The 12551-nt window shown below is 47.3% G+C and overlaps 1 protein-coding gene across 1 annotated transcript in view; it reads left to right on the top strand.

The window, feature by feature from the left end:
• Positions 1-12551, top strand: part of SLC27A4 (solute carrier family 27 member 4) — a 297326-nt gene that overhangs the window by 211742 nt on the left and 73033 nt on the right. Inside the window, exon 7 of the mRNA XM_069609143.1 lies at positions 2123-2232. Coding sequence (XP_069465244.1) covers positions 2123-2232 — 110 coding nt within the window. The remainder of the gene's footprint in view (positions 1-2122; positions 2233-12551) is intronic.

The following is a 12551-nucleotide window of genomic DNA, read 5'->3' as shown; positions in this document are numbered from 1 at the left end:
AGTCTTGCTGCCCTATTCTGGATTAGCAGCAGGAGTCGCAGAGTGGAAGAAGGTAGATTCAGGAGAAGGCTGTATCAGTAGTCCAGCCTAGAGAGAACCAGGGCCCGGTTAACATTGAGCTTCTGGGGGAAGGTGAGAAAGTGGGACTTCTTGGCAATGTCCTGAGTGTGAGGGAGGAAGGAGAGAGAGGAGTCGGAGATGACGCCAAGGTTTCTGGCTAGACAAGAGGGAGCATGGGGAGAGCCCATGGAAGAAGGCCAGAGTGAAGGGAAGAAGGTGGGAGCAGGGATCCCAATGGGAAGTATCTCAGTTTTGCTGCCATTGAGGCAGAGCCCATTGGAAGTGCACCAGGCCCTATTAAAGAGCAACAATCAAGAAAGGGGCTTCGTTTGTGTGAGCTGTAATAGGTGGACCCATTGGTCCGACAGCAGCGCCTAGACCGGGTGCCCTGCATGAAAAGCAAATGAAAGGAGGAAACAAGAGTGTTAATATCAATTGGAGCAAGGCAATGGAAGTGTACATGAAGAGGCTTGTGTTGTAACAGGTGTGCCTTGGTGAACCAGGGAAAGTTATCCATGCTAAGAGGGTTGCAGAGGATCACAATCCCTTGAGAACTATTTTGAACTTTGAACCATCTGTCTTGGACTTGGGGAAGGGAACTCGGAACTTGGAAAGGGGAGCTGAGAAGTAATCCAGGAGCTGGAAGAAGCTCATAACTTTGTTTGGAACACTATTTCTTTTATTGATGGAATCCCTACACATTGTTTAGCTTTAGTCGCAAGGGCAAGGATAGGTTTTGGACTCAGACTTTCCTTGGTTTCTTCGGGCAGGGAAATCCCACCTTAGCTTAGGGCAAGTTAGGTCTTCCTTCATCCTGACATGTAAGTAAATAAAACAAGTTTGTTTGAACTTTGAATCTGTTGTCAGTGTCTTGCTTGTCATCTTTCTTTAGTTTTTAGTTTGCTAGGTAGGAACATTCTCATTAGCACAGGGAAAGATTGGCTTTTATCTCCCCCCTCTTTTTCTTTTAATACATGGCAAACATTGAGAAAACTACAACTTTGTGCCCGTCTCGCATATCTGACTTCTCACACAACCCAAAGGACAGGAAGGCCTGGGATAAACAGAGAGGGCAAAGTGCGGGCATGGGGTTTTCAAGAAGAGGTGCATTGAAGAAAAGACCCACCCAGACAATTTGGTTAAGAAACCGAATGTTTTCTATTTTTAGTCGGCCCTTTCTCGGCTAATCGCATAATGAAAGTGTGAAATGTGAGCATAGGGTAGGGTGTTCTTCTTGGTCTTGGGTGAACTCTGTGGAATGTGCCATGTGTGAAAAAGCATTTATGTGCTTTGGTACTGTGCTCCAGGTAAGGGAATGCCTGTGTATCATTACTCTGCCATGCGTGAATGCACACCTTTGCAATATTACTGTGCTATGAATGATAGCATGCGTGAGCTCTGCTACTGTGCCATATGCGTTGTTACCGTGCTGTAAATGTTTGTTACTGATATGCATATCATTGCATGCCCCTGCTTTTTTCCTGTGCCACGCATGCATATTGTTACTGCTATAGATTTCATGACATGCCAGTGCATTGTTACTATGCCACCTGTGAAAGCAGTAGAGTGCATTGTACTGTATATCGAAGAATGCTTTGTCACTGTGCTACCTGTGAAAAAATGTGTTTGCATAATTACTGTACCACCTGTGGGAGAATGCTTGTGCATTGTTTGTGTGCTATCCCTGAAAGCATGCATGTGTGGAAGCACATGCGTGTGCTATTAGTGTGCCATGTGTGGAAGCACATGTGTGTGCTATTAGTGTGCCATGTGTGGAAGCACATGCGTGTGCTATTAGTGTGCCATGTGTGGAAGCACATGCGTGTGCTATTAGTGTGCCATGTGTGGAAGCAGGCCTGCACATTAATTCTCTGCCCTATGTTATTCTTCTGAGTGGAGTTATTGTGTCTTGTGTAAAAGCCCACGTATGCGTTGCTTGCACGCTTACCCATTCTTACTGTGCCACTTTGTGGCGATGGCATGTGAGAGGATGCCGGTGCATGGTTGTGGTGTCACATGTGGTACTCGCCAGGCTTGATCTGCTGCACTTTTCTGACCACAGGTAATATTGTGGGCCTTGGGCAGTGCCTCCTGCATGGAATGACCGTGGTAATCAGAAGGAAGTTCTCGGCATCCAGCTTCTGGGACGACTGTATCAAGTACAACTGCACGGTGAGTGAGGGGGGCTCTCGCCAGGACACAGTGAGAGAGGGGACCTATTGTGCGTGTAGGGAATGCAGGACCTTTTCGTTCCCTGCTTAATTTCTCTTCCCATCATCTCTTCCTGTGTGGGCACTGTGACGAAATCCGAGGTATCGTCACTGCTTTAGGTGGGGAAGCCCATTCCCATGAGGCCAGGGAGGTGAGGCCGCTACCCGATAGTCCCCCTGGGGGTGGTAGTCAGCGGGAGGATCTCATTGAGAGCAGTGACGATTCAGGGAAAACGCAGTACCCCTTTGACCCTCCCACCTTCCCTCAAAAACCCTGCAATTCCACATTACGTAATGCCCCCATGTACTTTTGCACTATATCCCCAAGTAAGAACTACTGGGACGAGGAAGAGGCCAGGAGTAGCAAAGATCACTGACAAAAACGATCACACACGCTGTAGTCTTTTGAATGATCCTGTTGGACAGCTGTCATTCAAAAGCAGAGCGGGAAGAGAAAAATGGCAGCTTCGTTTTTGGCTCGGCATGGGCCGAGAGCTTGGCAAGCTACGCACAGACCTGCAGAGAAGCAGACCGTGTCCGGTAGAGAGGAGCACTCACGGGAGGCCTGCAAAGCAGAAGGCAGACCAGAGAAGAGGAAAGATACTCACTGATGACCAAGGGCGCTGGAGTGCAGAGAAACCACAAATCGGAATTGCAGAGGAGACGCGCAGAAGACCGGGAAAGGCCCCGGTGAGCTAGAAACGCTGATGAAGATCCTGTGAGACCCGTGAACAACCGGAGGGTGACGGCCAAGACCCTGAAGGTACTAGGGTGACTAATCCCGGGATTGGCGAGACCTAGAGGGTGCATCAGGCCCAAAGCAAAGCACAGAAGGAGCGGGACAGAGTAACCAAGGGAAGGGTGTCAGGGACACATATTGTGAAAGCATATCCTGAACAGTAATACAGAGGAATACAAACTTTGCATGTATAAGTGATTCTCGCAAGCCTTGGTAGGGGAGTAAACCAAGGCTGTGGATTGAAGAGAAATCAGACAAAGTGAAGGGGGTCTGGGACCCATACTGGGGAAATGCACCCTGAACAGCAATAAAGAGGAATACGAAGCTTGCGTGTACAACTGACACTTAGAGACCTTGACAGGAGAGTAAACCAAGGCTGCGGGTGAAAGCGAAGTGCGAGAGAGAACTGTGAGAACAAGAACGTTGAGCACCCTACTTGGCAGGAAAGTAAACGAAGGGGGGCACGGAGTACAGGGTCTGGGACCCATAGTGATTGAGAAGAAGATTAGTGCTTATTCTTACTCGTCGCAGTACCTGGGAGCCGGGTCTGCTCAGGAACTGTTGGGGAGCCTCCGCACATTTTGGGAGAGAGAACCAGGCCATTCTTCTTCGTCGGAGTACCTGGGCGCCGGGTCTTCTCAGAAAGGGTCGGGGAGCCTCAGCACAGTTTGGGAGAGAGAACCAGGCTATTCTTCTTCGTCGCAGTACCTGGGAGACGGGTCTGCTCAGAAAGGGTTGGGGAGCCTCAGCACAGTTTGGGAGAGAGAACCAGGCTATTCTTCTTCGCAGTACCTGGGAGCCGGGTCTTTTCAGAAAGGGTCGGGGAGCCTCAGCACAGTTTGGGAGAGAGAAGCAGGCTATTCTTACTCGTCGCAGTACCTGGGTGCCGGGTCTGCTCAGAAAGGGTCGGGGAGCCTCAGCACAGTTTGGGTGAGAGAACCAGACTATTCTTCTTCATTGCAGTACCTGGGAGCTGGGTCTGCTCAGAAAGGGTCGGGGAACCTCAGCACAGTTTGGGTGAAAGAACCAGGCTATTCTTTTTCGTCGCAGAACCTGGGAGCTGGGTCTACTCACAAAGGCTTTGGTACCCTCAAGACAGCTTGGAAAAGGTGGCTGGACTATTCTTCCATGTTGCAGGGCATGAGAGTCAGGTCTGCCAAGTAAGGATAAGGACCTATCTTGACAATTAAAGACACAGAGACAATTTGGATAAAGCTTGGAAAGACTTTGGGGAAGGGAATCAACACTTGAGTCTTGTGGCACTTTTGTTTTCTTTTCTATACTTTTTTGGACTTGTGTTTGAACTACAAAGCCGGGCTGCAGGTTGACAGCCAAGAAACATTTCCCTTTTCACCCTGTGTTGAGCTGAGCTTGTGAGGGACTGGTTAGGATTTGGACACAGGACGGTCAACGTTACTTTGGACACTCTGACACAGACCGTTTCATTAGCTATTTTTGTTGAGGGGGGAAACCCCTCTTAGAGGTAGAGTTAGTTAGGATTTCTTCCACCTCCCCGCCCCCATTTTAGTTATTAATAAAAGTCTTTGCCAATCAACATGCCACCCATGTGTCTGAGTCTTACTCCTACACCCTCACAGCACACTGACTCCCTCATCATCCTCTACCGTGGGCTCCGAACCACGCATTTTCACTGTTTGGGTGGCATGCCCTCTCTCCATGAAATAGTTTCCAACAGATGCATGGTGCGATGGTATTGGATACATGCTTGGTGGTCGCACCAGAGTCATACCCATGGCAACCTCCTCTGTGCCCGTGCATGGCCAGGACTTGTGTGGGGTGGAACATGCCAGGCTGACTGTAGATCACCAAGGACCTCTCTGCCCTCTTTCAGTCTCACAGCTAACTTATTAATAGAATGATTTGATGAGATGTGGGGTGGTAGTGTGCTTTACACCATTACACTAAGGCAAAACAATAATATTTCGATGTTTAATTAGATCATGAACAGCCGACACGTGTTTCAACACACAGGTCGTCTTCAAGGCTGAGTAGTTAGAACAAATTATTAAGTACAAAAACAAAAATTTCACAATGTTAGCATGCACATCAAAATTATAAAACACAACAGTGTTGAGATTGGATACATACAATGAGGAAATAAAAAATGTCATTGTCCAAAATTGCATAAAGATTTCAGTTTCACATTAATTCATATGAACCAGAAAGTATTTAGAAATAAATACATCAAATGCAAATGTAAGGATGCATTGCATACCACGTGTCTGGTTGAGAGGGAAGAACAGATGCTGCAAAGGCGGTTGAAATGACACAGGAAAACAAAATCACAATGAACAGATACATCATGATTGGTATATTTACATATAGATTCCATATAAGTTGGTTTGATATGGTAGTTGCTATGTTTCATGCTAAAATACCACACTAGTCACACTGTTGTGAAGATTAACTCCAAGAAAAGAAATCAAGAGCACCAAAGGGCTAAGTACAAATAAGTGCTGGGATTGCACTGCAACAAGTTAGTATAACAAGTGTATCAGAAGTCTGTTGAACTAACTAGTAAAGCATGGCAAACAATAAGTTAATACCCAAAGGGGAGACACTCGGAGCAAGTGAGGGTCAGGTAAGGAAGGGTAAATTTCTGGGTAACCTTACCGTGAAGCACTATGATTAAGGAAATCCTGAAAACTCCTGTTTAGAAAACCAATACTATCAGATGCCAAGTAGCTAGAATAACATGTACGTGAAAAAGAAAACAAAATGAAGGCACATACCTAATGGAGGGTCGCGTAACTGCACAGCTCAATGAACCAAGAATGTCATACAAATGACACGGAAAAGTGAAGCCGTAATGGCTGAATCAAATATATCGCCTGAAAGCTAATAATAACAAGGGCACTGGTTTGATTCAAAATAATGCACTCAGAACAGTTGGATCTATAGAATATAGGCAGTTATTCAGTGACAAATACTTACTCGTAAAATCGAGTAGCGCTGCACAGAAAAGGGGAAATCCCAGGAAACACCACCCGAGGTGGCGTGTATTGCATTAAAGCTGCCGTGTACGTCACAGAAGTGACGTTGGTAGCTTCGCGAGCGTATTACGTCGCATTGATGACATGAAAAGTAAACAAAACAAATCCGCGAGTAGGACAAAAGATCTGATGCTGTACATGAGAAAGAAAGTAGCATGACATTACATGGCAAATAAAATGAATGGAACCAAAGTGGGGTTAAGTAATACTGCTGCGTGAACGAAATCAACTCTGAGTTTAAACCCAAGTGAGTAGAGAATTATGGATAATAAAGTCCCGAATTGAGACATGAGAACTGGGTATTGCACAAAAATAGGTAGAAGGTAATACTGACTAATGCGCAGGCTAGCTATAAAGAGGTAATCATAAAGTATTCTTCAAGTCAAGACTGGCGGATGAACAGTACAAAGTGGCATGCACCATCATGCCCGAAAAGTAAATCTAATCATAGAACGCATAGTCACTATATTGGAAAACAGATAAGACTGACAAGATACGATGGAGCCTGCCATGATAGAATACAACAGGCACTGAAATTAAATGGAGTAGGTGCTGGTGCTTGAACACAAGAGGGAAAGGACCCCGGTGCAGGCCAACCAGGTCCCTATTGCAGCTGTATCCAAATTAGAGAAAAACACATATAGCTAGTAGCTAATGTTACAATGGAACAACACCGAGGGCATGTGCCCAAGAAATAGACACCCATGTTACAAGAATACATACATCTCATGATCAGAATTAAGACCTCGAGTTGTACAACGTAAGAAACAAATGAGTTTAGCTTCCATTTGTCGCAGTTTTTAAGTTGGAGACGACCTGTGTGTCGAAACACATGTTGGCTGTTCATGATCTAATTAAACATCGAAATATTATTGTTTTGCCTTAGTGTAAAGGTGTAAAGCACACTACCACCCCATCTCATGAAATCATTTTATTAGCACCAACCAGGGTGGATTAGTTGGCGGGAGTAGGACTGCTGCTACTAATCGTAAACATATTGAAGATGGACGCTTTAGCAACAATACTTGATTATAACATAATCAGTGATCACTAGCGCACGGACACCTAGCTGCGAATCGACATTCTTGTTTTACACTGTAACTTATTAATAGCCCACAATGGCCTGCTCACAGGTAGGTACCCTAACCTCCCTCCCGGACAGTAACCTTTGGGTAGATGCATGAAGTATAGAGAATTCTGAAAGACAAGCAAGCATGCAGGTATGTGAAACAATGTGACTGCACAGGAGGAGATGGGGAAGGAAATGATAAGTTTGGGAAATGCCATTGCAAGGCCTTGGAGTGGGGGACAAAGGGAATGCTGAGGCTGATGGTTCTAATGCCTGTCCTTTAAATTAGAGGTTGGAAAATCAGCCACTATTCGTAGCACCAGACTTGGGGCCAAGTAGATGCAATGGTCACTGATTGTCTCTGCTTAGCAGAAACCTGACTGTTGGACGACACTGGCCGCATTCCCTCTGAATCAGTCATGACCCACCCCTTGGAATAGTGCCACTTGTGTGCAAAAAATGCTTCCCACTCATACATCCCTCATTAGGCTGCTGTTGTCCTCGGCTATCGTTGGCACATCTGTTATCGCTGCACATCTGTTCTCTCCCACACCTCACCCATTACCATAAGTCTACCCACCTAAAGGCTGTTGAACCCGCCTTCCTTGCAACCTATCCTCGCCTCTAAATGCACAATAGTAAATGGGTGTTCCAACATCTGCACTGGCAATGAGTCTGCCAACCAGCTAGCCTAGTCTGGCAACTGCAGCTTCTCCTCAACCAGCTAGCCTAGTCTGGCAACTGCAGCTTCTCCTCAACCAGCTAGCCTAGTCTGACAACTGCAGCTTCTCCTCAACCAGCTGGCCTAGTCTGGCAACTGCAGCTTCTACTCAACCAGCTAGCCTAGTCTGGCAACTGCAGCCTCTACTCAACCAGCTAGCCTAGTCTGGCAACTGCAATTTCTACTCAATCAGCTAGCCTAGTCTGGCAACTGCAGCTTCTACTCAATCAGCTAGCCTAGTCTGGCAACTGCAGCTTCTACTCAACCAGCTAGCCTAGTCTGGCAACTGCAGCCTCCACTCAACCAGCTAGCCTAGTCTGGCAACTGCACTTTCTACTCAATCAGCTAGCCTAGTCTGGAAACTGCAGCCTCTACTCAACCAGCTAGCCTAGTCTGGCAACTGCAGCTTCTACTCAACTAGCTACCCTGGTCCTGCAGCAGCAGCAGCTTCTGATAGAAGGGTGCTTTGTTGGATAAGCTAGGATTCCTCAAAGTCTCATGTCTCAACTCAAAACTGCGACTCTGCTGAGCAGCAACCAAGGATTACGCTGGACAGTCCACTGGATGGCCCAGGTACACTTCCGGACAGGCTCACTTGCAGCGTTACCAGGAGACATTGAGAGTGATTGTTCCCACCAGTCCAAAGCTTCAAAGCACCTTTGCAGGTCTTCTGAGATCAAGCGCAAAGCAGGGCTCGACCGGGACAACAACGGGATTCGGGGGCCAGATCGTCCTTTGTACTGCTCTGGTCGTCCGGATACTTGGTTCCGTCTGCAAGTTGGTTCCGACCTGTTACTGATCTGCTGGACTGAATGCAGGACCCCTTCTCATATCCACAGTCAGGCGAGTGCTCGCAACCGGCCCACCAATGGGGAGATCTGCTCCATGCATGCACACCAGCAGGGGTCCAATCAGGGACCATTGGGGTTCTCATGCTCTCGTGCACACCAGACATGCTGGCACCAGTAGTGTGGATTGGGACCAGACAGTCCCAGCCCACTTCCTGGGCTACACACGTGACCACCAGGGATCCGGGAAAGAAGCAGCTTTTGCAGGAAATTGCATGCCCAAATAAGGACATCCCTGTCCTGGAAGGGCAGGAGGATGGCCAATGGAAAGAATGGCCAAAGAAATGGATGAAAGACCTTGTGGCACGACCATGTTAGACACTAGCCACGTTCATGAGCCAAATGTGGTAACCACGGTATGGCCCTTTAAAAAGTTACACATATACAAGTATAAGCTACTGCTGCCACCAGTCTGTACCTAGGCACATTGCACAGTCACCAGAAATTCCTTAGACGGTGTCTAGGGCCAGAAAACACAGTGGCCACATTGCACGATAATCTAAGGTACTTTGCGCAATGATAAAACGTTACCAACAAGTGGCAACAAACTTTCTCCGTTCTGACAGCCTGAAGGACGTGTCAGTTTCCCCATTACTATGTGCTAAACCCAGTGGAGTGCAGCTGAAGGCTGTGCTCCAGTGCAAAAGGCAAGAAAAATCTTTCCTAACAACTACTATATACAAAATTACATTATTAAGCAGCACTGGAAGGAGGGGAGAGATCAGGTAGGAGGGCTGAGGGAGAGGGCACACAGATTGGAATAAGTGTTGAGCCAGTTGGCAAGTCTAAAAAATAAAAAGAGTGGGACATAAGCAAGTGACAAAAAAAAAAACAAAGGTGACTCGGGTGACTCACTAAGGTAACATTGACATACGGAGCAAATACTGCAAACTAAAGAGGATTACTTTACAGACTTTGCTTGTGATGGGCAGCGGGTACCAATGGCGCAGGGAGAAAGGGCTGAATCGCGAGGAGGTACAGGGGCATGGGAAAGTGAAGTTGAGTGCAGAGGAGGAGCGGAGGAAACAAACTGATCAGTCAGACAGTTACCGAGGAGCAAGGCCATTGATATTGTTCTAGAGTAGGATACGGGAGCCGTTGCGGCTGTGCACGGAGAGACAACCAGCACAGCGCTGTTAGGTAGAAGTTTCAGAAGAACTGGCTAGTGTGTAGAGAGTGTGTGTAGCAAAGTTGAGAACTTTGTCTAGAGGGAAGAATGAGCAGAGAGGAAGGCAAAAGAACTTGCTCAGCAGTAGTCGAGTTTGCTAAGCATGCGGGTGGAGCTTAAAGGTTTTGTAGACTGATGAGTAAGAAATTGATAATTTTTCCAAATGATGTTAAGGTTCATGCAAACTGAAGAGGCAGTGGCAGTGATGAATTGTGCAGTCGGAGGTCGCTACCAAAGAGCATCCTAAGGTTGCAAGCCTTGGATGAGGGAGCAAGAAAGTCAGTCGGGAAAGAGATAATGGAGGGGAGAGGTAGGATGGCATTGGAAGCCGGGAGAAAAATTACTCTGCTTTCCTAGGGTTCAACATGAGGCAGCGGAGAGCCATCAAGTGACAGACGGCAGTAAAACAGTTGATAATCCATTCTGAGAGAAGGAGGGAAAGGAGAAAGAAAGTGATGGAATCAGCAGAGAGATGATAATGAAAGCCAAAGGGTGAAATAAAGTCTTCTGAGGGAAGATATATAGAGAGTGAAGAGCAGAGGTCCAAGGGCTGATCCTTGGGGGGACACCGACTGGGAGAGGGGCTGGGTCAGAGGTTCTTCAGTCCCAGTAGATTTGAAGAGAGTGAACTTCCAGGCAAGAGCAGATTTGTGAAACCCAGGGTCCTGGAGAGTGGGGAGAAGAGAGAGAGGAGTTTGGAGTAGTGAGCATTAGAGAGATGGTTGGAGACATGCCTGAGTGCAGTTTCGGTGGAGTGTGTTAGGGCAGATGTAGATTTGAAGAATGAAGGGAGGAGTCCAATGGCAAGAGAGTGAGGTTAAAGAACCCATGGAGGTGAGGGCACCCTCTAGGTACAGGGACGACCATCCAAGGGAGACGCAGTATTCCCATACACCATCACACCTTCCCACCCCTTTCCATTCACGCAGTTCACTCCAGAACCCCACACTTACACTTATGTGTGTAAGATAGGAAAGCCAACCCACTTCCTGCGAAGTACTGAGACGAGGAAGAGTCGGGACTACCCATTTTATATAGACTTAAGGACTGGGACGAAGAAGAATCAGTGTGATCCAATGGAGAAACACAATAGTAATATTGAGACAAGGGAAAAGCGCAAAGCTCTGAAAATCAACGTGGGAAACAACTACAGTGAACAGTCTAGTCAATCAGAGAAAGTCAGTGCAAACCACAAGTTAAAAGGCAAGAACAAACAGCCACCAGAGTCATTCGGCCCTGGACAAACTTAAAGCAGGGGAGCTGAGAAACACTGACAGGAGACGCTGCAGGCCAGGACGCATGTGACAGGCATCAGCATCCAAATAAGAAGGTAGACATACCCGTAAGCTGGAGAACCTGATGTCCGGGTCTGGGGAGAGATCAGCATGGCCAAGCCACAGCAGCACGAGAACTGACAACGAGAGCCAAAGGGAAGATGAGGTGACCCAGAGACGCCAGAGGAGACAGGAAACCCCAGGGACCAAGCCAAAAGATATGCAGAGGGTACCCTGGAAGATGCTGGGGAACCCTGAGGGCTCTGGCTAACTGGGGAGGCAGAATAGAGAGATCTTCCTCATCCTAGTGGGGCAAACCACATTTTGAAGAAACGCAAGATACAGGGTGAGAGGTAATACCAGTGAAAAGCTACTAAGTGAAACCAACCGTGCTTGGTAGGAGAGTTAACCAAATTGGTGGAACTTAGACAAGGGAAAATACTCCAAGATCGTGAAGAGAAAAGGGAAGCCAGAAGAAAGCCGTGATTCCCTTGAGCTATGTGAACCATGCCATATAAGGAAAGCCCTGATAGCATAGAAAAATACCCCAAGGCCCTGAGAGATTAAGAAGGCAGCCAGAGGAAGGGAGAGAGCCCTCTGGTCCTGTGATTTGCAAAGTATACTGTGGGGCCGGAGAGATGGACAGGGGAAGGGGGTCATTCCCCTGGCATTGTGAAGAGACAGAAAGCAAGAGACCTCGAGAAGGGAGACATTCTCCAAGAACGCAATAGTGAAGAAACTATAGGCAATAAGGAATGTTGATGTTTGAGATGGAACTTTAATATGGAACATTGTTTGGTGCCTTAAAAGGGGATGGAGACCTGGGGAAGGAGGCATTACCTCAAGTAAAGATCCCACCTAAGGACCAGAGGAGAGCTTTACTGCTTGTTGACCTTTCAACTTGGAACTTTGTTTTTTCAATCTGGAAAGGGATTGTGACCTGGCGAAGGGAGTCATTCCCTCAGGTAAAGGTCCCAACTACAATTGGAACCACGATCCACTGTCCAGAAGAAGGGAGTCATTCCCAGAAGAATGGAGCCATTCCCAGAGGAAGGGAGTCATTCTTCTGTACCAAGAAGGTCCACTATCCCTTTAGTATAGTTGCGAGTGTAAGGGACAAAAGCCAGTTTTTTGACACATGGCGGTGGACTATTGATTTATACAGACATTCTGACAGAATCCTTCGTTTTTTAGTTGAGGCCCCTCTTGGAGTTAGCGAGAGACAGGTTTTCTCTTTATTTTCTGAGACAATAAATGTTTATGCCAACAACCATGCCACCTGTGTGTCCGTCTCCTCCCTCTGCATGCCACCTGTGTGTCAGTCTTCTCCCTCTGCATGCCACCTGTGTGTCAGTCTCCTCCCTCTGCAAAGCCACCCTCATCACTGCCACCCTCCTTCTCGGTCATCCGACCCATGAAGCGCGTGTCAGTTGAGGCTTTCGCTGCCA

Source organism: Ambystoma mexicanum, chromosome 8 (assembly GCF_040938575.1).
Source record: "Ambystoma mexicanum isolate Mex_15411 chromosome 8, UKY_AmexF1_1, whole genome shotgun sequence".
Lineage (NCBI taxonomy): Eukaryota > Metazoa > Chordata > Amphibia > Caudata > Ambystomatidae > Ambystoma > Ambystoma mexicanum.
The sequence above is the reverse complement of the archived record's forward strand: the minus strand, read 5'-3'. Positions and strand labels throughout refer to the sequence as shown.